This window comes from Cervus elaphus, chromosome 27 (assembly GCF_910594005.1).
Source record: "Cervus elaphus chromosome 27, mCerEla1.1, whole genome shotgun sequence".
Taxonomy (NCBI): Eukaryota; Metazoa; Chordata; class Mammalia; order Artiodactyla; family Cervidae; genus Cervus; species Cervus elaphus.
In genome coordinates, this window is record NC_057841.1 from 44,654,631 (window position 1) to 44,679,878 (window position 25,248).

Sequence of the window (25,248 nt, forward strand, 5' to 3'; positions counted from 1 at the left end):
GGCACACCTGTCAGAGTCTGTGTGTGTTTCCCGTGCACTAAGTTAGGTCTGGGCTGTTTTCCCCCAAGGATATACTAAAGTAAATCGTAAAAACTAAAACTCAATTTAAAATTAAATGCAAAAAAAAAAAAATTTAAAGTAAAAAGGAGAGGTGTCCTCTTTAAGCTTTAAAATTTGGTTGCCTTATTGTTGTCATTCAATCTCTAAGTCATGTCTGACTCTTTTCAACCCCATGGACTGCAGCACGCCAGGCTCTTCCCTGTCCTTCACCAACTCCTGGAGTTTGTTCAAACTCATGTTCATTGAGTTGGTGATGCCATCCAACCATCTCATCCTGTGTTGTCCCCTTTTTCTCCAGCCTTCAGTCTTTCCCAGCATCAGGGTCTTTTCCAATAAGTCAGCTGTTTGCATCAGGTGGCCTAAGTACTGGAGTTTCAGCTTCAGCATCAGTTGTTTCAATGAATAGTCAGGGTTGATTTCCTTTAATATTGACTGGTTTGATCTCCTTGCTGTCCAAGGGACTCTCAAGAGTCTTCTTCAGCACCACAACTTGAAAGCATCAGTTCTTTGATGCTCAGCCTTCTTTAGGGTTCAACTCTCACATCCATACATGACTACTGGAAAAACCACAGCTCTGATTATATGGACCTTTGTCAGCAAAATGGTGGTCTCTGCTTTTTAATATGCTGTCTAGGTTTATCATAACTTTTCTTCCAAGGAGCAAGCGTCTTTAAATTTCATGGCTGCAGTCACTGTTTGCAGTGATTTTGGAGCCCAATAAAATAAAATCTGCCACTGTTTCCACTTTTTTCCCTTTTATTTGCCATGAAGTGATGAGACCAGATGCCATGATCTTAGTTTTTTGTCTTATTAAATGCTCTTAAAAGTTGATATTCCAGTTAATAAGTACACTGGTGGTGGGTGGTTCAGTTGCTAAGTCATGTCCAACTCTTGTGATCCCATGGATTGTAACCTACCAGACTCCTGTCTATGGGATTCTCCAGGTGAGAATACTGGAGTGGGTTGCCATTTCCTTCTCCAGAGAATCTTCCTGACCGAGGAATCGAACCCAGGTCTCCTGCATTGCAGGCAGATTCTTTACGGACTGAGCTATAAGGGAAGCCCCAATAAGTACACCAACTTGGGGCTAATCATTAATATATTTCCCCCTCAATTGACAAATAATTATTATTATGACTACTGACATAATCATTATTCTGCAGACAGAGAATCGAAGATCCAAAAGAAAATTAGTTGACTAAAGAGGAAAATAGTGGTAAGAAACTGACTTTAGAGTAACACATACTCCTAAGTTAGGTTTTACTCCTTGAAAAACCAAGCCCTTTAAATTGTATAACCATTACTTTGTATATTCTTTGTGTTAACAGATGGTTTACTAGGGAAATTAATTATTAAATAAACTTACTCAAAAACTATCGAATCTATCACGACAGCTTTCTATGTGCCTAGCACCAAGCTAGTTGTGTTACATGCATCTTCATCTTTTCATTTCAATACACAATTAACCAAAGAGATGTTTAACAAATGTGTTTAAAATAAGATTCTATAAAAAATATTTACCAATTTTTATAATCAAGAGAAATAATAAACTCTCCAAAAAGAACATAATAAAAGTAGTGAAAATGAAAAAATTGCTCACAAGCAGTAAAACTTGAAAGAAAAGTTTTTAAAGATCTTACCTATTTTTGTCTTCTACTGATATATCTTCTGAGCTTTTGTTTTCTTCTTTAAAATACTGGCCCGAGCTAGATGGATTAGCAAATGTAGATATGAAAGGTCCCAGAGACTGGAAAGCTGCTTGCCGAACCTATGGAGGGAAGAAAGGACAAGAGTAGACCCTGAGTCCGTCCTCAGCTAGGAGATACAATTCTCCCTCAATCATTTTCTCCTTTTTACTTTTAAGCTTTTTAATCTTGGCTTGAATATCCAAACCGTGAGGATGTGAATATAAGACCTTACAAAATATTTGCATGGAATAGAAGTTTTGTCCTGTTTAAAGAAAAAAAGTTAATATAATAGTCCATTGTCTACTCCCAGAAGTATCAGCAGTAACATACCTTAAATGAGAAATTATTTAATTATGGGATTAAAATCATATTTTCTGTAAAATGCACTGTTTTACAAAAATGATAATTAAACAAAGCCCTACCCAACGTGAAGGATCACTGATCAAATTAATAAAGAGTGCTGACAGTTTAGTCCGTCGAATCTCTTGACACGTGGCACATGAAACAGCCATGAAGCACTCCGCGCAGGCCTTGCGGACGCCCCACACATTGTCCGAGCAGAGCTGGAAAAACCTGGGCAGCTGGGCGAGAGAGGCCCCGATCGTTAGACAGACACACGCGGGTTTCAGTTGTTACTTTTACTTCATTTCTCTTTCCCGGCATTTAAAACATTAGCTTAACAAAATTTAGAAGACCCATTTAATATTAGCAATTAGTATCTTTAAATAATGGAGAAGGCAATGGCACCCCACTCCAGTACTCTTGCCTGGAAAATCCCATGGGCAGAGGAGCCTGGTGGGCTGCAGTCCATGGGGTCGCTAAGAGTCAGACACGACTGAGCGACTTTACTTTCACTTTTCACTTTCATGCATCAAAGAAGGAAATGGTAACCCACTCCAGTGTTCTTGCCTGGAGAATCCCAGGGACGGCAGAGCCTGGTGGGCTGCCGTCTATGGGGTTGCACAGAGTCGGACACGACTGAAGCGACTTAGCAGTAGCAGGAGCAACAGCTTAAATAAATCACACCCAATTCTTTCCACTACTGACTGTGGAAAAGCAAAGACACTCCTGACAAGTACAGCTCAAGAGTTTGTACTTAATTTTAATGACTCTGCATAATAGGTGGTTTCCAAAACTCTTTGAGCACATTAACTTGTACATTAAGCCCTTACATCCCATGAACTAACCATTTAAAAATCACCTGCTATAAATCTAACTGGTCACTAAAATACTCTAGGGTTGCTAAAATGAAAGATTCATATGAATAAATAAGAACTGATTTTATAGAAATGGGAGTTAAAAAGGGATTGATGGTTCTTAACACATCTGCATTTTAAACAAACCGTCCTTAAACACAACACAATACAAACACCCAGATTACAGAAACTTTAACTGTCTAAGTCACACTATCTTTCTGGAACTATATTAATATAATTCGGGGGCCACTGTTGTGTATTTCAAACTTCAGGTGCTGCTCTGTGACGCACTGCTTTCCCCTCGGTTCCTGTCTGCAGGCCTTACCAACATCTCCTCAGTAGCTTGCTGGCCGACGACGCTGCAAATATCTCCAAAATTGGCGGCACAGACCTGACAATGAAAGCATCATTGACATTTCAAAATATTATAGTGGTCTTAAAAAAAATCTTTTAAATTCCACAGATCAATACAGTAACCACGAGAAGAATCATGCATCTTAAACACCACCACTACAATACCTTTCGGACATGAAACATTCTGCAGTCACAGCACATCTCACAAAACCGAGGGAGGATCAAACGTTCCGTGATGTCCTTGCCAACCATGGGGGCCATCTTGCACATTATCTAAAATAAATGAGAACACACACATACCGAATGCACCTTCAAACTAGGACTTCTGCCAATTTATTAAAAGCATGTAACTTAAGGAAGTATAAAATATAACATGACATCCTTACACATCACAAAAAATTCATCTTATTTGTCCAAGTTGAAGACAGAAAAACATATTCATTACTACCAACAGTAGTAGTTACCATACAGCGGTACCAACAGTCCATATTAACTACCACCAACAGAATCAACCCACTGATTATTAAAGGTACAATAAACCCAGAGAAAATCCTAAAAATTGCATTTTTACCTACAGTTTCAACCGTATTAATCATTTTGCCTAATAAAAATAAACAAAGAAAAAAACTCCTACATTTCCCTGATAAGAGAATAAATGGTGACTACTCAAAGGAAAGACTATCCACAAGAAGGGTCTGGATGCCGTGCACCTGCACTGCTAAGAAAGACTGTACACAGCCAGTCCTCACCGTGCAAAGTACCACTGTCTCTGAAACTCGCAAACGGGAAGACCACGTGCTTATTACTCTGCAAAGCCAGGGCTCCAGGAAGGCACAGACAGAGGTCTGAGATGCACAGGATTTGGATAACACCATTCCAGGCAAAGTGAGGACAGACTATTTGAAAACCAGCTCAACGCATTTGAATACCTTCCCCCCAGAGTTAGAAATACAAGGAAATCTGATGGTCTGTCATCATTATATATTACGTCCACCCCCAGCCCAGGCAAATACTAGGAGGAGAGGCAACTGACTGGAAAGAAAGGGGACTCTACCATATGTGCATGACCGTGTACAGACCACATCACAAGGAACCGGTACCAAGAAGCCACTGCAACAAACAAGTGAGCTTAGGACGTTTGCAGGACATAGGACAGAATGAAAAAAAAAAATGTATTTCTATAAATTAGCAATGAACAACTGAAAATGTATACAAATATTCACAATAATGAAAAACAAACATGAAATTTAACACAATACATACATGATATATTGAAAACTACCAAACACTGAGGAGATGAGGGAAAGGCTTAAACAAATGGCGAGATCTCTGTGCCCACAGACTGTGAGGTCGGCCCATCCCTATCAGACCCACGACCCTCAGAGTGGCAGGGGGTGGGGGGGACACTGACACTCCCCATCCCCTAAAGCAGTGAGGTTTCTTGACTCCAGACTGTTTCCAGGCACCTCCAAGCCCAAGCTAACGATCCAAAGATACATAGCATCACCGATCTGGCATAATTAAATTCTTAGGATGAATTATTCCCAAAACAGAACTACTGGGAAGACAGGGAATGCAAAACATAACAGAATAAACACAAACCATTTGTAATAGAATCACACCTTTCTCACTAGCACTAGCCTTTTGTTATAATTACAATGTTTTACTATTCCTAAATCACATCAAAAATTGTAACACAGCAAGTTAAACTCTGCTCAATATAAACGAACAATTACGCCAAAATTGATTCCCTTTTTCTTGAGAAGTTTGTGAAATTAAAAAAAAAAATTTATGATTTGGAACTTGACAGAGGTGATACAACACTATGAATGTACTAAATGCTTCTCAATTGTGAATTTTAACATGATTGATTTTATATTATGTGAACTTCACTTCAATAAAAATGTAATTACTGAAAACTATCTAAATTTATTATTAACTGGTACCGAGGAAATGGCAACCCACTCCAGTATTCTTGCCTGGAGAATCCCATGGATGGAGAAGCCTGGTAGGCTGCAATCCACGGGGTCGCAAAGAATCGGACACGACTGAGAGACTTCACTTCAAGGCTATGAGAGTTGGACTGTGAAGAAAGCTGAGCGCCAAAAAATTGATGCTTTTGAACTGTGGTGTTGGAGAAGACTCTTGAGAGTCACTTGGACTGCAAGGAGATCCAACCAGTCCATCCTAAAGGAGATCAGTCCTGGGTGTTCATTGGAAGGACTGATGCTGAGGCAGAAACTCCAATACTTTGGCCACCTCATGCGAAGAGTTGACTCATTGGAAAAGACCCTGATGCTGGGAGGGATTGACGGCAGGAGGAGAAGGGGACGACAAGAGGATGAGATGGCTGGATGGCATCACCGACTCGATGGACATGAGTCTGAGTAAACTCCAAGAGTTGGTGATGGACAGGGAGGCCTGGCGTGCTGCAATTCATGGGGTCGCAAAGAGTCGGACACAACTGAGTGACTGAACTGACTGAAGTATCTAAAAATAAAATAATGGAACTTCCAATGAAAGGCACTAGAGAGAAAATAGAAGCACTATTAAATTATTTCTAGAGTAATTTTTTTTTCCTATCAACACAAATGCCATTGTATTAGGTTTAAATAGCAAATCCTCACTACCTGAATAATTTAATTTCCAGATGGATTGATCACTTTTCTATTATAAGAATTCTTATTTTCTGAACTGAGGAACCACAGATGTGAATGATAACATACATGTAATTCAAGCCCAACTTGCAATGGCTCTCAAGTAATCAAACTATTTGCTAACCATGTCCAAAAACCAGAAAACTCACCATATATGACTTTATTATGTGCAAGATGACTTAATCTGTGTATTTTTCTAGTAATCATAACTTATATCACACATTCCTCCCTGCAAAGACCATGCCGTCAAGGACGGGAGCGACAGGCAGCATCCCTTTTTTCTTACTGCGCTCTCACAGTGCCTAGAAAAGCGTGCAACAGCACTCAAGGAGCTCAAATGCGTCTTCATTCAATGCAGGTTTTTTAAAAGGATCCTAGCTATCTTTGCCATCTTACTTTTTCCTCTTGATGAGATGAATTCACAGCTGATTCAATATTTTCTTGCCATGCATCCTGGCCTCTCCGAGCCCAGCAAGGACCGTCATCCCAGGAGCTCCACATGGCACAAGCCCCCCCAGGAAAGACACCTCTGCCCTTGGAAGCCTGTGTCTGCTCCAAGCCCAGCATTATGTTTCACATTTCATGACCTGCGGCTACTCTGATACCCAGCACGTACCCACCCTACCCCATGTAACGTGGCGTCGTGTCTAAGTCACCTCCTACGATCACACACCAGCTCATCCCCCTGAACTGAAAAAGTGAGCTCCGCTTACGGCCACGGCCTCCGTCTTCACGTCGTCGTTGCTGTCGGGGGCTGTCAGCTCCACGAGGACGGGGCACACCTTGGTCTCCACATCGAAGCGCTCAATCAGCTCCTGCTCCAGCAGGGCCAGCAAAGCTGCCTGGCTCGTTTTTCTTACCTGGGAAAAAACAAACACGTAAACAAGGCCCGTGCACAGTACACGAAACCCTAAGGCATGAAGTTCACAAATCTGCAGACTCCTCATCCAACCAAAGGTTCCCAACCGGCACAGCCTTGCAGACAAAAACTGGTGGCTGCTCTGCAAAGACAGAACTCGGCAGACTGTGTCATAACAGGTCAAGGGGAATAGAAAAGCCACTCCTGGCAAAGAGGTCTCCCAGTGACAAACTTCTGGGGGCCGCCTGGAAGGCTGGCAGGGGAGCAGCAGCCGTTGGCGCTGTCTGTTGCGGCACTAAGGCGATCTCCTAGACCCTGCCCCATCTTCTTTAAGATGTCATTTTGTCATTCTGAGAAACGGAATGACCAGGTCTAAGTGGAAGGAACATTCTAAGGAGACCACCAGACGGCACACATTTCTGCAGGAATGTGGACAGGGTCCTCCTACCTGGTTATTCTGATCTGCGAGATATCGAACCACAATGGGCAGCAAATACTTTGAAAAGGCATATGGGATTGCTGGCCGGTTTTCTTGGCAGAACAAGGCAATGTGAGGCACCTGCTCCATCAGCTCTGCCCTCACGGTCGGCTCTGTGAAAACAACAGGAAGGTGAGTGGATGCTTCTTCCCTGCACGGGGTTCTCGCCAGGTGGGCAGTCAGGAGAGCCCCCGACGCTCTTCCCGGCATCCTGAGTGCTCAGGGAACGTACTCCGCTCCACGATGCCCGTCACAGTCACGGCAAGGTCACCCCCTCCCGGCTTCTGTCTTCAGAGCCTGCCTGGAGCCTGTGGTCACTCCCTGTGAGGACTGGACCTGTCCACCTGAATTCAGGTCAATTGTACACGGCATCACCCACAAACTGCTCTTGGGACAGGCTATAAGGCCTAGCTCCTAACCTGAATGCAGCTAATGAGTGCAGGATTTATAGTCAGACTTAACTATGACGACAGAGGGTCAGCAAATGCTAAAGGAGACCGACAGATTGAAAATAACAACAACAACAAAAAATCTGAAAAGACCGAAGTGCATATGGCAAATTTAAATGCGACAGCATTTCAAAAGGACCAACTGTCCCCTGAGTAATGGTAAGAAAGCAAGCTGGTTATATGAGGAAAAAAGGTGAGATTCCTACACTGCTCTCTATACATAAATTCTAGGTGAATCAGAGATCCAAATTTTTTTTAAAAGATCAAAAGCACTAAAGGATAACATTTTAAGGGATTTTCCTGGTTGTCCAGTAGTTAGGGCTACATGGTTCCACTGCAGGGGGGGCATGGGTTCAATCCCTGATTGGGGAACTAAGATCCTGTAAGCTGTAGGGCAAGGTCAAAAAAAACAGTTGAATCTTGAGGTGGGAAGCCCTTCAAGGCAAATAAACCCCCCAAAGTAGACCAGCTAAATTCACTTTACAGAGACTTCATTATAGACAACAGATGTATCTAACAGGAGTTCTGTATTTTGAACCATGTATAAAATGTATAAAACATTTTAATGACAAAGGTTCATAGAGTCAAGGCTATGGTTTTTCCAGTGGTCATGTATGGATGTGAGAATTGGACTATAAGGAAAGCTGTGCGCCCAAGAATTGATGTTTCTGAACTGTGGTGTTGGAGAAGACTCTTGAGAGTCCCTTGGACTGCAAGGAGATCCAACCAGTCCATCCTAAAGGAAGTCAGTCCTGAATATTCATTGGAAGGACTGATGCTGAAGCTTCAATACTTTGGCCAACTGATGCGAAGAACTGAGTCATTAGAAAAGACCCTGATGCTGGGAAAGATTGAGGGCAGGAGAAGGGGACGACAGAGGATGAGATGGTTGGATGGCGTCACCAACTCAACAGACATGAGTTTGAGCAAACTCTGGGAGATGGTGATGGACAGGGAGGCCCGGCATGCTGCAGTCCATGGGGTCACAAAGAGCCAGACACGACCGAGCAACTGAACAACAACAACAACAAAACATCTACTTAGACAAAAGAAAACTTAAAAAAAAACAGGAGTCTGAGGTGGAGGAAACGTAACATTACAAATATTAAGACCAAAACTTCCTGACATCTGAAAGGGAGACTAGACCCCTCAAACTCAAGGAGGCTGCGATCACATGGCTCTGACAACCCTCCGGCCCTGACACTGCTCCCAGACGACTCCTAACAGTCAGAGGAGCTGCCCAGCAGGCCTTCTTGCCAACCCAGCTTCTCAAGTCAACACTCTTTGCATTACTGTTTCAAATCACAAGCGGTGTGAACTCTCAGGCCCAGCACAGTATAAATCTTTACAATCTAGCCCTCAGGCCCCTCACTTAAGCCTAGTTTTTCTAAACTGCAGGACTAAAACCCACTGTTGACCAAATGGGCCAGTGTCCTAAGCTCCCCAGACCCCTGCACCTCTCCTTTCCTCTCCCTCTGTGTCATCAAACCCAGCTCAGACGCCACCAGCTGCCTGAAGCCAGCCCCAGGTCCTCCCTGTTATGGCTTATTGTTAGTATGTCGGCTGTATTCACTCAACTGTTAATTTGATGACAGGAATTCTTATTCATCTTGGTAATGGCTCTAACATTCAATCTAGAACCTGGCATAGAGTATGTACTGTTTACACGTATCCAAAGTATAAATGTCAACAGAGATATTTATCAGGAACTCAACAATTTGAGATACATTTTAGAACACATACAGGAGAAGGGAATGGCTATCCACTCCAGTATTCTTGCCTGTGAAATCCCACAAACAGAGGAGCCTGGTGGGCTCCAGTCCTTGGGGTTGCAAAGGGTCGGATATGACTGAGCAACTAACATTTTCACTTTCACGTGTTAAAAAATAGCAGTGCAGTTGGTAAACAGGCAGAAGAAATACAAATTCTGCCTTAAAAAATATCTAGGTCTCTACTAAGAAAGGAATAAATACAATGGAATGCAACAGTGCCAAAATTTTAAGTTGTTTATCTTTGCCAAATCAAAAATAAACAAGTAAAAATAATAATTGATGACACTCTCCTAAAACCACTTTGGAACAAGCATATACATGAGCAATTACACAGAACATCGTATGAAATAGTAACAATATTAGTGAGCTTACTTTTTTTTTCTACATGAAAATAAATCTAAGGCTGATGTGAATAGTAAACACATTCCCAAAAAAAGAGACGCTCACCAAAAAATGATCTCATTTAAAATTAAAGGATGAGAATGCTGACATGCCAGAAAGTTTGACAGAAATGGAAAAATAACACATTTCAATAAAGAGATCATGGATTTAAGAAAAAATTTTATTTCTAAATTGTTTCTAAAATCAAATATAGAAATATGCTCAAAGCAATATTAGGTTAAAATGGTAAATTTTATGTATGTTTTGCCTCAATGAAAAGTATTTTTTTAAAAACGTAATAAATTTTATTCTAAGTCTCAAAACAAGTTTACCTCTTTCTTAAGCAGACTCTCCTCCTATCTGCACTTTAGAGACAAACAGCTTTAGTTTTACATGTGATTAACATTTTTTAAGTAAGAATGCATTTTTTGTCAAAAAAGTTTTACAGCTCACTCCATCCCTTTTTACTTATTCAAAAAAGTTTAAAGTTTTTATTACAGTAATAGTTATTATGAATGTACATGATGCAAAACAATGTTCTTAGATTCTTCTTCTGAAAAATTTCCAAAGTCAAACTAAATGGGCCTGGTATATAAAATGTCTGGATCTTTGTAACAGGTTTTTTATTTTTTTACTCATGGGTTAGATAAATTACTTAGGAAATACTTCCAAGAAACCTCATGTTACACTTAAGTTTTTCATTAGTTTTTAAAAACTTAAATTTGATAAAAGAAACCTTCCTCTGCATAAACACACACCTGAATCATCAGCTAATCTGCTGATTCTTTCCAGAACAGCAATGCACTCTCTCTCATCATCGCACACTTCCCTCAGCGTGTCCAGCAGACTCCGGGCCACCATCTGTCTGCACAGAAGATTATACCATGGTCAGCGGCATCCAACAGTTAGTATTCAGAACTTTAAAAGTCAGAATCCATATGGATTTTAAAAGTTTTTCTTAACACATTTTATAAGTGACAATTTTCTAAGTGACAAATGCTGGTATGGATTTTATTTTAGTTAAGATGAGAGTGACCATTTACCAGAATGTTTCACCATTATCTGACAAATTTCTAAGGTCACTGAAAATTTGTCTTAAGTAGCTATTAATACCTTCAATTATCATAAATAGGGGAAAAATATAATTACTTTTCATTATATAAAACGTTATCTTTACATATTTGATTAAACGAGTTTCATACATCTATACTCGGAAGATGCTAGAAAGATTTTTCCATTTCCCAGCGAAGTCTGATCCAGGTGGTCTGGGGGCTGCAAGTGGAGAAACAGTGCAAATGGGGAGAGTGAGCACTGGTCCCTGCCGTGTCCCGCGTCCCGCGCCCCTGACGGCCAGTCACCTGGTCCCCGGCAGGGACACACCGCCCCCTGCTGGAGCACTAGCAGATTCCTCAGTAGCCACTTCCCATGACTCAAAACGATGCTCAATAGCAAAAAAGTAGTGGGGTTTTTTGGTTGCTTTTTGCCAAAAAGCCAAGAAAGAGTGCATTCTCTTACAGGACGGAGGAGTAACGAGTGTAAAGGCGGCCACAGCTGTGACCAGCAGTGAAGCTGGGTGACTCTCACTGTCGCGGGCACCTGCTTTAAACTGGGTACTTCTGTTAACTGAAATTCGTGCAATAAAAGACACCCTCCCGCCTCCCCCAGTGGACAGCACATGCACATACCTGTTAAATACGTTCTCACTCGCAGCATACTTGTCCAGTCTCCCCAGCGGCGTCAGCATGTCATCTTGTGAGACAAAGTCCAGGGCTGAAGGTACAACAATCACATCAGACTCTGAGCTGCAGTCATCCACACCAACTATCAGAGACATGAGAACACTCCTCATACACTGCGCACGGAGAGGCGCCCGGGCCGCCCAGGCAGCACAGGTCAGCCCGCCCTTCGCTGCGTCTAGAGGACAGCGAGCCACAGGAGAAGCCGGGTCGGAGGCCACGGATGACGAGGGGCTTCCTCTCCTCCTTTGCTGGGTGCGTGCTACCTGCCCCGAGACGCACGGGGTCAGAGGCCGCAGATGCTCAGGCATGTGACCAACGAACAGAGTGACCAGAAAAGAGTGATCCCCAGACCTGAGAACCCACACGTTCAACCAGGACACTGACGACATGTAAGTAAGTGAAGTGTCAGACCCCGACAGAGTTAATTCTGCCAGGCAGTCAGGGAACTCACACTACATAGAAAAAAGACGAGAATTACAGCAGCCTTCTCATCAGGAAGAACACAAGCCAGAGACAGCAGAGCAGCGTCTTTAAGAGATTGAAAGAGAAGAAGCCAGCCCACACCTCTAGACCGAGTAAGCAGAAATCATTCAGATATCTTTGAAATTCATGTCTCTTGAAGATAAAGGTGAAATAAACTTTTTCTGACATACAAAAGCTGACAGGCATCACTAGCAGCAAACTTTCAAGAAATACTCGAAGTCCTTCAAGCAAAAAGAAAATTACACCAGATGGAAATCTGAACCTACACAAAGGAATGAAGACGATCAGAAACGGTAAATATGTGGGCAAACACAAATGCCTCTTCTTATTGGGGGAAAAAAACAACAACAACACTTTTTAAAGATAATTGTTTAAGGCAAAACTATGCACTATAAAATAGAGAAAAAATACACTGTGAAGTTTATAATATGAGTAGAAGTAAAATATGACTGTGCGTACTCAGTTGCTAGGTTGTGTCCAACTCTTTTGTGACCCCATGGACTGTAGCCCACCAGGTTCCTCTGTCCACAGAATTTTCCAGGCAAGAATACTGGAGTGGGTTGCCATTTCCTCCTCCAGGGGATCGTCCCGACCCAGGGGCTGAATCCATGTCTCCTGCATCTGCAGCACTGGCAGGCAGATTCTTTACCACTGAGCCACCTGGGAAGTCCAAAACGTAAGATTACAACAGCACAAAGGCAGGAAAAGAGTGAGATATATTGTATACATATACATGAAGACTGATGGTAATGAGTCACAGGATCACACTAATTATAAACTTTGTGGCAGCTATTAACACCAAAAATACCCACCTGAAACATACAGTAAGTAAGCCAATAAAGGCCATTAAATGGAATCATAGAAAATACTCAGACCAAAAGAAGGCAGAAAAAGAGGATGAAAGGAAGAAAAAAATACATGGGACAAACAGCAAATAGCAATATGAGAGGAAAATCGAACCATATCAGTAATCACAGTGAGTGCACACACTCTAAACACCCCCAATTATAGGGCAGAGATTGTCAAGCTGGACTAAAAATAATACCAAACATGAAAAGAATTTCTTACATACAGAAAGATTTTACCAGGTTATTCTGATCTACGAGTTACAGCAAAGTACCTCCTGCGCTATGAATCAGTTGTCAAACCACCCAGACACTATCATTTGGCCTGTTTCCTTCTCTAGGATCGTTGGCTGTCATGACCTGGAAGGTGCCTTTATGCAGGCTCTAGAATTCTATGACTATGACCAAATTGTTTCATCAGTTGCACACTTGTCAATCTTAAAGATAAACATGAACAATGTGGGTTCTGGTCCCTATAAAGGCAGGGGCTGACGGGAAGAGTGCCAAAACAGTGAGAGTGGGTCACGCATGGCTGTGTTTAGGACAAGCCTGGAGCACTCACCCTAAAAGGCAGACCCTCCACGTCTCATATTCAGACCCTGATTGTGCAGGTGTGGAGTGAGGCCCAGGAGCGATCATTTTTAATAAATACCCCCAACAGGCTTAAACACAGATTGTTGAACAGCTAAATTTGAGAAACGCCTAGAGGGTAACAAACCATATTCTGCCTCCACTTGTGTTTCTGTCTATCTTCACATCGTGGCTGGGCAGACGTACACTCCCCAGCGCTGCAGCCTCCTGTCCGCACTGCTGGACGCCCCCTGCATGAACATCCTCTCCAGGGTCAGGGCTTCCTCATCAACTCCTGACTGGACTAAGTGGCTCTGCATCTCCTCTTTATGGAGGCAGCAAGGATCTAATTACTGTGGCTACAGACTGCATACTTAAGTCTTTACCTAGCCATCCTGCAAATGCCTGCCACAGGTGATGAGTAGGAGAAACACACAAATAATCAATAAAGCTTTCACCACTAAAAAAGAAAAATCCTACAGCATAAATGATGGTACAGTCAATAACATCCTCAGATAAAAAAGACAACGCAGAGCGTGAACAAAGTTATACTGCTACAAGGACTGTGTATAGCTTATGCAAAGCACTACATTAATTTTAAATAGATAATGTTGGATTAAAGATGCAAATTACAATCCTTAGGAGCCCTGGCTCAGACAGTAAAGAGTGCCTTCAATGCAGGAAACCTGGGTTCGATCCCTAGGTCAGGAAGATCCCCTGGAGAAAGGAATGGCTACCCACTCCCATATTCTTGCCTGAAGAATTCCAGGGACACAGGAACTTAGTGGGCTACAGTCTACGGGGTCGCAAATAGTCAGACATAACGGCACGACTGATACTTCCAATTCCAATGTGAGACATGCAAGAAAGGATGGCCAAAAAGCCAACTGGGAACTAAAATAGAATGCTAAAAAATACTCAGTTAATAACCCCAAAGAAACTCACAAAAGGAGCAACAGAGAAAAAAAGAGATGAAGAGAAATATGCAATCAGATCAATAATTACATTACTTATAAACTGACTAAACATTATAAGTCAAAAGGTAGAGAATCACAAACTAGTAACAAGGTAACAACTACAGGTGTTACTCAACTATAGTCTATCGGAAATGTATTTTTAAAGTCCAGATTTCAACCCATGGGTTGAAAAGAAAAGGACTGAGAAAAAAAGACATAAAACATGACAGCACAAGAAAGGCAGAGTGGCTATTTTATCATCAGACAAGACAGACAAGGAGCGTCTCAGGAGAGGAGGAGGACCTTTCATCACCTGACCTGTGTGCTCCAAGGCTGCCCCTCCTTTCTGGATCACTTACTTGATTCTGGATTCTTGGACATTACACAGTAATAGCCCCTTATAGTGCTCACTGCTTTAAACATCCAACTTCCTCCACTGATGAAGTGAAAAAATCATGTTGGCTTTTAATGTCATTTGAAATTTTGAAATGACTGAAAAGCAATGAAAACAATGATCACTCTGAAATGTTTTTTCAAATTGTATCTATACTCCCCAGGTCCCAAGGCTCCTCTTCCCCTGTAAACCCATCCTGGGTAGCTGAAAGGGGACCAACATGGAAAGCAAAAGTGAAGATGCCCTGAATGATCAACACGAGACAGAACTCCTACACTTGGGCAGCAAACCTTCATTTCTCAAAATTTAATATTTAATTATAAAACAAAAGCTTCCATGAAGAAGCTACACCATACAAGTGTCAACAAAAACTTATGTTTCTTAGTGAATTCTAACAGAATTCCTTGCGGGAAAAGGAACCTATCCTTAAGGGTTAGTGCATCTTATCTCAAGTCAGAGTCAACAGATCCTTCTAGCTCAAATCAGACCAGAATCAAATGTGTTACAGTGTAAATAAAGAGAACATCCAGAAAACGGGGACAAGAGAAAGAAGCACTAAGACAAGGGAGTTCATCTTGTTACGTATAAGTGAACCCCTCCCCGTGTGTGAAACTACGGGGCCCCACAGCAGACGTGGACCGTCCACACGCCTGGGGGTCAGGAAGGCTCCGTCTGCTCTGGCCCCGCTCGGGCACCGGCAGAAACCCAGAACCACAGGAACCAACACCCCAACTTCCAGCTGTTTCAAATTCAAGGAAAACGACATCTCAAAACGTAAAAATTTAAAAGCTGGACCCATTTGAAATGTTAAAGATGATCAGTCCCTACATGTTTACGGTGACAGTAACGTGACAAGGACAAAAGCCCTTTAAAGTTAAGACAAATCTGAGTCCAAATCTCAGGTCCTGCTCCTCGTGAACTCTGCATGTGAACTTGTGCAGGTCATTCATTAACTTGGCTGCGTTTCCTCACACAAACGCGTGTTTGTTGTCAAGATTTTCAGACACACAAAGATAACATCACGCATCTAACACAGTATCAAGTTAGGACATCAATATTCCCTCAAACCTACAATTCACATGTTTCTGAGACAACCTCAGCATGGTTTCCCTGAGTTTTAAATGTCTTCCCCCCTCTCATTCAACCAGTAAGCAGGACGCTGTCTCCTGTTTACTGTGAGTGTCAGGCACTCAACAGAGAACAGACACAAAACCTAGACAGTGTGTACACACAGAAGTGTCTGTGCACACAGGTGTATATACGGGCATGAACAAAAACATGCTACTAAGAGTACACACACGTGTTCTTCACCTTACACTGCCAGGTGTGCCCGGAGAGCAAGAGAAGGCCTCACAGTCCAGACAGTCCTGGGGGGACATGGGGTGCCCCACAGGACAGAGGGTGGGAGAATGTGCTGAGCTGAGAAGCCTGGGGACAGGGAGTCAAGGAAAACCAAGTCACATCCAGACAGAGGAGGGCTTCAGGGCACAGGGCTCACACAGATGTGAGCTGGGAGGAAGAGGAGGGCCCAGACCATCCTGGCCTTCTGCATTTCAAAGGGTCACATTATTACCTTTTGCAAAATCTTCCTACGTGGCTGGAAAACCCGCCTTTGAGATTTTCTAAGCAACAGCACAGTTAAATTCAACCATTACCTCCTTTGAGCAGTCGACATACTTATTCAACTATATGAATAAGTGGTTTAAATGTGATTTTAAATGATCAATTGTTAATTAAGACCATATTCTTCATTAGGAAAGCAGCAGAGCCCGTCATGTCTCTCCTAAGTGCAGGGTGCTCGGAGAGCACCAGAGCCTAAAGACAAAGCAAAGGCCTGCTGGAAGGCTGGCGCCAGATGACTGGTTGGGGCACCATCGGCTGTTCACTGGAGTGGGCATCTTTGCCTAGCTGGGAGTCAGGAAGCTTGCTGGGGATCATCGGGGCTTTTGGCAACAGTTACAAAGGGGCTCAGCCAGCTTGAAGGTGACCTTGCTTCTGGGCTCCAATCCTGTGGCCTTGGTGCGAGGCCTCCCACCTGCGGCCTGGGGGCAGGACTCAACATCCCTCATCCAGACAGCCTCTCTAGTTCTTGGATTCTCTGGGAGTATGTACTCCATCTTGAGTGTTTCCCACCTTTCTAGACCATCCCTGCTTGCTTCTTTTACAACCTGTTGTGTAGGTGGTTTCTCTCCCTCGACTCTGTCCTCATATGGACGCTATTCACACACACGCCTCTCCTCCCCTGGATAACCTGCAGCTTCAACCGCACTCGCAATGCAGAGGACCCCAACGTTCTCCTGCTCTGATCCCCACGTCCAGGGCTGCAGGTCCTTCAGGGTCTCCACCTCCATGTCATGTGTTTTCTGAAAACCTAACTGTCCAAATTAGTCTTATAAAAAATCAGCTGCTCCTCCAGACTCTCTAATGACCGTCACTTCCCCAGTAACCTGAGTTCTCAGGCATGAGGCCTGCAGGTACTTTACAAAGCACTTTTCTTGCCCCCATTATCTAATCAGTCGCTAAGAACTATGAATTTGACTTCTAAAAAGTCTTCTGTATTCCCATACCTCTCAGTTTCCAATACCCTAACCCAGAGGCTCTGATACCGTCTGCTTAGGTATCTGAACCCCGTAAGGCATGAGAGGGCTTCCCAGGTGGCAGTAGTGGTGAAGAACCTGCCTGCCAATGCAGCAGACTTAAGAGACACGGGTTCGATCCCTGGGTCGGGAAGATTCCCTGGAGAAGGGAATGGCAACCCGCTCCAGTATTCTTGCCTGGAGAATCCCAGGACAGAGAAGCCTGGCGGGCTACAGTCCGTGTGGTCACAGAGAGCAGGACATGACTGAAACACCTGAGCACACAGACATGGAAGGTCTCCCGAGCAGTAAGTCAAGCGGGGAACTTTAAGGGCCATTCCAGACCTGTTTCCAGGAATGCTCCATCACAGACACGCACCGAGGGTGTGGACCCAAGGTGTTCCCATCTACAATCTCCCACCTCCCTGAGCTCAAGACTGCATGGCCCCCAAGTAAAATCCCTCCACTCCATAGCACAGGGACCCTCTGACACACGGACGAAGCCAGCTCTCTGAAGACTGTAATACCTACTTTCACAAGTCAGGTACTCGTTCCACAATCCTTTACTTTAAAAATAACTGAATGACTGATAGCTCATTAAAAATAATTTTCATATTTTTGACATATAAGTTGGAAGAAATTCAAGAAAATTAGTGGCATTACTAGTAAAACTCTTTCCATCCACTTATCTACATCAACAAAATTTCTCTGTGCTTACAGCTCTGAAAATAAAAAGTAAAACTTATGCTAAATACAGTCTCATTCGAGCAATAAATTATATTCACCCATGAATACATGCTATTTTTTAAAAGCTCCACCTTATTGAGACGCTTATTCAATAAAATTGTGTTCACCAAGTGTTTATTATAATTTGTGATCCACCAGAGGTGGATCAACTGAGTATTAATAATAATAACAAAGTTTTAAAGATTTTTATGCCCACAGGAAATTAAAAGTTTCAATTTTTCCTTATATCTTCGGTGCCAAAAAAATGTGACAGGGTAATCAATAAAACTTTCAAGCATAAAAATATATTAAGATAAAATTTTGTTAGGGAAATAGATCAAATAACAATGGAAATTCCTCAATTTAAAGAGTTTATTCTTGGATTTTTGAAAATGGCTAATAGTGTATATAAGTGCTATATTATTTAGATTCCATTTTTAACAGTGATATGACAGTTTCATTTTGAAAATACCTTTAAACTTAAAACATCTGAGTTTTCTAAATTATTTTAGAAGATATCCAGTAGTTAAGTGTGAAGACCACTGCCCTCCACCATCACAATGGTCAACTGTCTACTCGTCTCCTCATTCTAACCAGGCTACCTGGCCTCCCCCTCCCTCCCCAGCCCACGCTGGGGGCTCTTCTCCGCAGGTGCGGCGAGCTCTCTCCACCTGCTCCTCGTCTGCCCTCTTCACCCTCATCGCAGCTGAAACTCCACCTGCTCCTCCTCTGCCCTCTTCACCCTCATCGCAGCTGAAACTCACCTACTCACAAGTACCACCCAGGAAGCACTTCCTGCTCCTTCGGAGAACGATCTCTCCCCCCATGAACCGCCCCCAGTCTGGGGGTGCCGGCGCTTTTCTCCACCAGCAGCTGCAGTGCTTCATTTTCTTCTTTTTTCCTTTTTCCCTCCAAACCAAATACGGATAAAGTCCCAGAAGGCAAAGCCTGTTTGCTAATCTTTTTATTAACAAACAAACCCAGATAATGGAGTCTCATGCTCCTGAAGAATGCCTATTCACTGATAACTGTTCATGAGGAGGTGGTCCAGACACCCGTGAGGGGACGAGGGTCCTTTAAGAGCACTTTACCCGCCCCACACACACTCCCAACACCATTAGCATATCAGCACCTCTGAGAAGCGCAGGACCTGAGAGAACTGCATGTGTATACACCCTAACTTTCTCCAAGCTTGATCAAAAACATCCTTTTATCCCCACACAGCCTCTAGGAAGAGCTGCTAAAACAGGAAAAAGCCAATGGTCTGTTCCCCTTCCATCTTCCCCTTGATAATGCTAAGGCCACAAGAAACTTGCCCAATTTTGTTGTTTCCCAAGTCCTTTATATCAGAAAATGGAAGATAACAAGACAAACCAGATTTAATCATTTTTATAAGAGCTACCTTAACATCTGGGGCTTTACATATTTTAACAAATAAACCAACAGACAGAGAGGAAGGGCAAAATCTTCTGAAAAGCAGAAAGCCAGCGAGGAAACTTAACTGATTCAGGTGAGAGTCATCAACACACACTAATGCCAAGAGGTGCGTAAAGCTTGCCTGGGAATGGAAAATCCCCTGGAGTCAAATCACTGCCCTTACTAACAACAGAAGGAAAAAGAAAGAATCTTCAAGTAGCGAAAGCTGGCAGGCATCACACCTTAACCGAGAGCAGAGAACTGACATCAGGTGCCTTCTGAGACAGGCACTGGGAAAACCAGGGAATTGCTTACACAGCATCCCTGGAAAGGGAGGGAGGGAGGAAGCAGCAAGCAAAACCTGAATTAAATCATGAGGAAACATAAAACCAAGTTGACGCCTCAAAACTCTCTATAATGAATGATAAAGGCTGAGAACTTCTTCTGAATTAAAGAGACAAGACAACTAAATGAAGCAGCAGGGGCCTGGAAGGCAAGACAGTTGCTATAACTGATATTATTGGATGACTGGTGAGATCTGACAATGAACTACATATTACATAACTGATCTGTGTCAAAGTTACTCTTTCTGAACTTGCTGTCAGAGGAGCCTGGCCTTGCTCTCAGGAGGTACAGCCTAATGATCAGGTCGGGACAACTTCATCTTAAAAGGCTCAGCAAAGATGATTAAGTATATATTACAGTTGTGTGTCTAATTACAACTGTAGAGAGAAAAAGAGGAAATTGACAAAATGCTAACAAAGCTGAATGGAGGTGAAGAGTTTGAAGAATTAACTATGACACCTGTGCAAGTTTTGTGTAAATCTGAAAGTTCTCAAAGTAACAAGTAATTGATTTAAAAATAAATCATTTCATTATTTTACTGTAAGTTAGGTTTACGGCCTTATTCGGCTTGACAGAAACATCATGATTTATCTCAGCAAGTGTATACTGAAGTCCTACAGTGCGTGGTGGGCGCTCTGCAATGGGTGAAGAATAAAAGGCTCCAGATGTAGATCCTTGAGCACCTGGTATATCCAGTTTCAATTTGTGACAATATAATGCTTATCAGAAATCTTTTCTTCGAATATTAAAGTTCTTAGAAATGATCTTTACTCCTAAGAATAAATCTGTCCTAGAGCATATTTAATTTAACAATTGAATTTAAGCTGGAATAATGTGCTAAAATCAACCCTGAATATTAACTGGAAGGAATGATGCTGAAACTCCAATATTTTGGCCACATGATGTGAAGAGCTGACTCTCTGGAAAAGACCCTGTGGTGGGAAAGACTGAAGGCAGGAGAAGGGGACAACAGAGGATGAAATGGTTGGATGGTTATCACTGACTCAATGGACATGAGTTTGCGCAAGCTCCGGGAGAAGGTGACAGACAGGCGAGCCTGGGGTGCTGCAGTCCGTGGGGTCGCAAAGAGTCGGACATGACTCAACAACACTACTGAGCTAAAGTTCAATCTATGAATATTTCAAAAATATTTCCCTAAAGTATGCACAGCTTCCCTGGTGGCTCAGAGGGTAAAGCATCTGCCTGCAATGCAGGAGACCCGGGTTTGATCCCTGGGTTAGGAAGATTCGCTGGAGAAGGAAATGGCAATCCAGTACTCTTGCCAGGAAAATCCCATGGATGGAGAAGCCTGATAGGCTACAGTCCATGGTGTCGCAAAGAGTCGGACACGACTGAGCAAACTATGCACATAAAAGAGGCAGGGACGCGTCTACCTGGTCTCCGATTAGGTACCAAGACTTCACTGTCTGTGCCGCATCTGCGGGTCAGAGATGTGGCACTCGGAGCGGTCGCAGGTGTGGACTTGCATACACTACAGATGGGGTGTTTGTTCCTCCACGAGCAAACATGTCCCCTGCAGTCGTGCTAACCCAATTGCTCGATTAGTGATACTTTTGTTCTGTACGTAATCCAAATGCAAAAGTCGAGCTAATTCAGGGCCAGACTGCCACCAATCCCCAGAAAGGAAGTGCTGAATCTACCTGGCGTCTTGAAGTTTATTTCCACCAAAAACTAACTTGATAGATGTAAATGTAAAAATAATTTATATCAAATCTGACTCTGAATACAACTTCCAAGCTGTGTATAAATTTCAATATAAATCCAGCCACAAGAGTTTGGACTGACCGCTTTGATAACCAGACACATCGGATCACACAGCACTCTTCCCACCTCTGCTCCAATGAATGACTGGCTCCCTCACACACGAGTGGGTTAAAATACAAAGATAAAGGGTATACTGAGCCTCCAACATTCCCATGACAGGCAGGTGCTACTCGGAAAATGATTTTACCCACCAAATACTTGGAACGTGCTGTGACCTTCACATCCTCCAGAACCTTCAGGAGGGCAGATGATCTAAATCAGTGATAAATGAAGGGAAGTCACAGCTGGCAGGCAGGAAGGGCACAGTAATAAGCAGTAACACAATAATAAAGACTGTCGGGGGTATAGGAAGATGGGGGGGTGAATGGAGAGTAGCATGGAAACATATACGCGAACACATGTAAAACAGATAGCCAGTGGGAACTTGCTATATGACTCAGGCAACTCAAACTGGTGCTCTGTGACAAGTTAGAGGGGTGGGATGGGGCAGGGGGTGTGAGGGAGGTTCAAGAAGGAGGGGACATATGTATACCCATGCCTGATCCACGCTGATGTATAGGAGAAACCAACACAATATTTTTTTAATTATCCTTCCACTGAAAATAAAGAAAGAAAAAAAAAAAAAGAAAAAAGGCATTTGGTGATTGAAAGCAAGATACAATTGCCCTGCGACAAAGAAAAAAAAAAAAAGACTGTCGGCCAGCTCTAGATGGGACTTAACACTGTTAAGACAGGTGACTGAACAAATCACTTAACTGTTCAGATGAGCCTCATCAGGTGCCACTTCCATGGTTAATAATTTGCGGGGCTACACACCTCACAGGTGGAGTGTCAGCAAGGTTACAGCACAATGCCCAACACACAATATGACAATACGTGGTGATTTTAAAAAAGAACAAAATGCAGAAATTTCTCCCACTTCCCTTCCGCAGCAAGTTACAGAGCTATGTCAGTGTTATGAGGCAGCTTAGATGGGAGGGCAGTTTGGGGGAGAATGGACACGTGTATGGCTGAGTCCCTTTGCTATGCACCTGAAACTATCACAACACTGTTCATAAGCTCTACTTAAAAAAAAAACACACACACACAAAAATTAAAGAGCTATGTTAGATGATATTTAGGAAAAGAACCTACAAGGTCTGAATTGTAGCTGAAGCTCCAATACTCTGGCCACCTGACTGAAGAGCTGACTCATTAGAAAAGACCCTGATGCTGGGAAAGATTGTGGGTAGGAGGAGAAGGGGGTGACAGAGGATGAGATGGTTAGATGGCATCATGGACTCAATGGACCTGAATCTGAGCAAACTCCAGGAGACAGTGAAGGACAGGGGAGCCTGGCGCGCTGCAGTCCATGGGGTCGCACAGTGGGACATGACTTATTGACTGAACGACAACGAAGTCTGCCTCCACACCATCTCCATCTGCAAGAGCTTGGGTCTATACTTTTTCATGCTTGACATGAAAAGAATGAACATATAACCTGCCCTCTAGCTCCTGGTTTCTATAACCCTGGAACCACTGGCTCAGGAGACACACAGCACAACTCACATCTATGTGATCCTTTGAATGATACAGCAAACCAATTTAAAACATAAAGTTTTACAATATTCTTGTTACCATTGAGGCTGACTCCAAACGGCAAAATGTGCTTATTAGCAAGATGAAAACATGCAAACAAGCAAGATGTTGCTTCTTTTAATCTGGCAGTCAGTATTTAGATGAAAGTGAATTTAATAGTTATATAGATGAGCTTTATTACAGTAAAACATGCACAGAAAATGTCTCAAGAATTTAACCACTTAAACTTTCAAAAATTATCACACCTCACTACAACCTTAGATGTTATTCTGTCCGAAAATTAGAACATCAGACTTGTAAAAGATTTACAATCAAAATAAATGACACCTGGGATGGCCTTAAAGCACTCTACTGCCTCCCCCACAAAAGTTCAGGTGTTAGAGGGTGGATAAGTGAAAGCTGAGTGGTAGGTTTATGATGGTTCAGTTGCTTTTGTGTATTTTTTAAATATCCCGTTAAAAATATTAACAGTACTTACTTTTAAAAAATCAATGCAATCCATCATATTAAAAGAATAGAGAAAAAATCATAAATGCAGAACAAGCATTTGAAAAAATACAACATTCAATTCTAATTTCAAAAAAGGTCTCAGGAGACTCAGGGGACTTTCTCAACCTGATAAAGGGCATTTGTGAAAAAATAATACATTGAACATCAAGATTTAAAACTTCCGTTCTTCAAAACACACTATTAGGACAATGAAAGGAAAGTCAAAGAATGAGAAATGGCATTTGCAAATCGCATATCTGATAAAGGATCTGTGTCTGGAATACACAAAGAACTCTCAAATAACAAATAACCCAATAAATAAATGAGCAAAAGATCTGAACAGACCCTTCACCAAAAAGGACAGATGCTGAAAGAGCCATGAAAAAAATGAGCATTATCAGACTTGATGGAGATGCAAATTCAAACTACAGAGAAGTGTCAGCAAGGGTGCAGGGCACCTGGGTTCTCCCACATGCTGGGGCTGGGGGGAGGGGGAGACCGCACAGTCACTCTGGAAAATGGGCTGGCAGCTTCTTATAAAGTTCAGCAGCCAGACCACCCCCAGGTACATACCCGAGAGAAGGAACGGGTATGTCCACCCAGAGACTTGCTCCTGGGCGCTCAGAGCAGCGTGGCGGAGCCAGCCCCAAAGCCCAGCAACACTGTAAAGACAGAAAACAGTTGAGGAAAGTAGGTACTCACTCAAGATGGTATGGGTAGTGATACACGGGTAAAGGTCCACGGCTGGAGCCTGGAGTCAGCTCTGAGCTTTATGATGCTGGCTGCTTCTTACCCTACATTCAACTGTAAGCGCAGCATGATAAATGCTCACATACTACCTACACTGGTACCAATCAGGCAGGAAAACGAGTCTGCCCCTAGGTCTGGGGAGAAGGGGGCTAAAAAGACCAACTCAGGAGGGGAGGACTGTGGGGAGGTGGCTCGGGGGCCTGTGCTCAAGTCCCTTCTTGGCTCCAGGGAGCACAGGCCTTTCCACTGCCTTCCCCAAGGTGCAGAGATGTGTAAACTGCTCTTCTCTCAAAACATTAAAGCAGCTATATTTTCAGATCCAAGTTCAAAGCCCAACGACTTCCCAATTCAAGGGTAGGAACTGACCACCCTATCATGTAGCTGACAGCAAACATTCTCCGTCATCAGGACGGAGAAATCCAAAATTCCAAAATATAAGGCAGATGTCGTGAAGCAACAACAGTTCAATAAACAAATACAACACCTTTGTTTGGATGAGAGGAGGAAACAGGGCACAGGCAGAAGAACAAACAGAAATCCCCGAGGTCAGCTGTCTGGGTTCCCCAATCCTGCAGCTACCAGCCCAAGCAGCCGACACGACATGTGTAGTTACAGAGAACAAAGATGACTCTCCCAAGAGGATTCTTTCTTCGAGAAATTCCAGAAGGGGGATCATGATCCAAGGCATCATTAACTGATTCC

The 25,248-nt window shown here is 42.9% G+C and overlaps 1 protein-coding gene across 3 annotated transcripts in view; it reads right to left on the minus strand.

The window, feature by feature from the left end:
* The window catches only part of PPP4R1 (protein phosphatase 4 regulatory subunit 1), a 48,770-nt gene that overhangs the window by 19,163 nt on the left and 4,359 nt on the right, over positions 1-25,248 (minus strand). For 2 of the 3 annotated variants that reach the window (XM_043889681.1, XM_043889680.1), the window contains exons 3-10: positions 11,580-11,715; positions 10,653-10,759; positions 7,263-7,405; positions 6,669-6,815; positions 3,464-3,571; positions 3,270-3,335; positions 2,171-2,329; positions 1,701-1,828 (exon numbers count right to left, since the gene is read on the minus strand). In XM_043889681.1, the coding sequence (XP_043745616.1) occupies positions 1,701-1,828; positions 2,171-2,329; positions 3,270-3,335; positions 3,464-3,571; positions 6,669-6,815; positions 7,263-7,405; positions 10,653-10,759; positions 11,580-11,715 (994 nt within the window). The remainder of the gene's footprint in view (positions 1-1,700; positions 1,829-2,170; positions 2,330-3,269; positions 3,336-3,463; positions 3,572-6,668; positions 6,816-7,262; positions 7,406-10,652; positions 10,760-11,579; positions 11,716-25,248) is intronic. The other variant, XM_043889682.1, reaches the window with a different exon arrangement.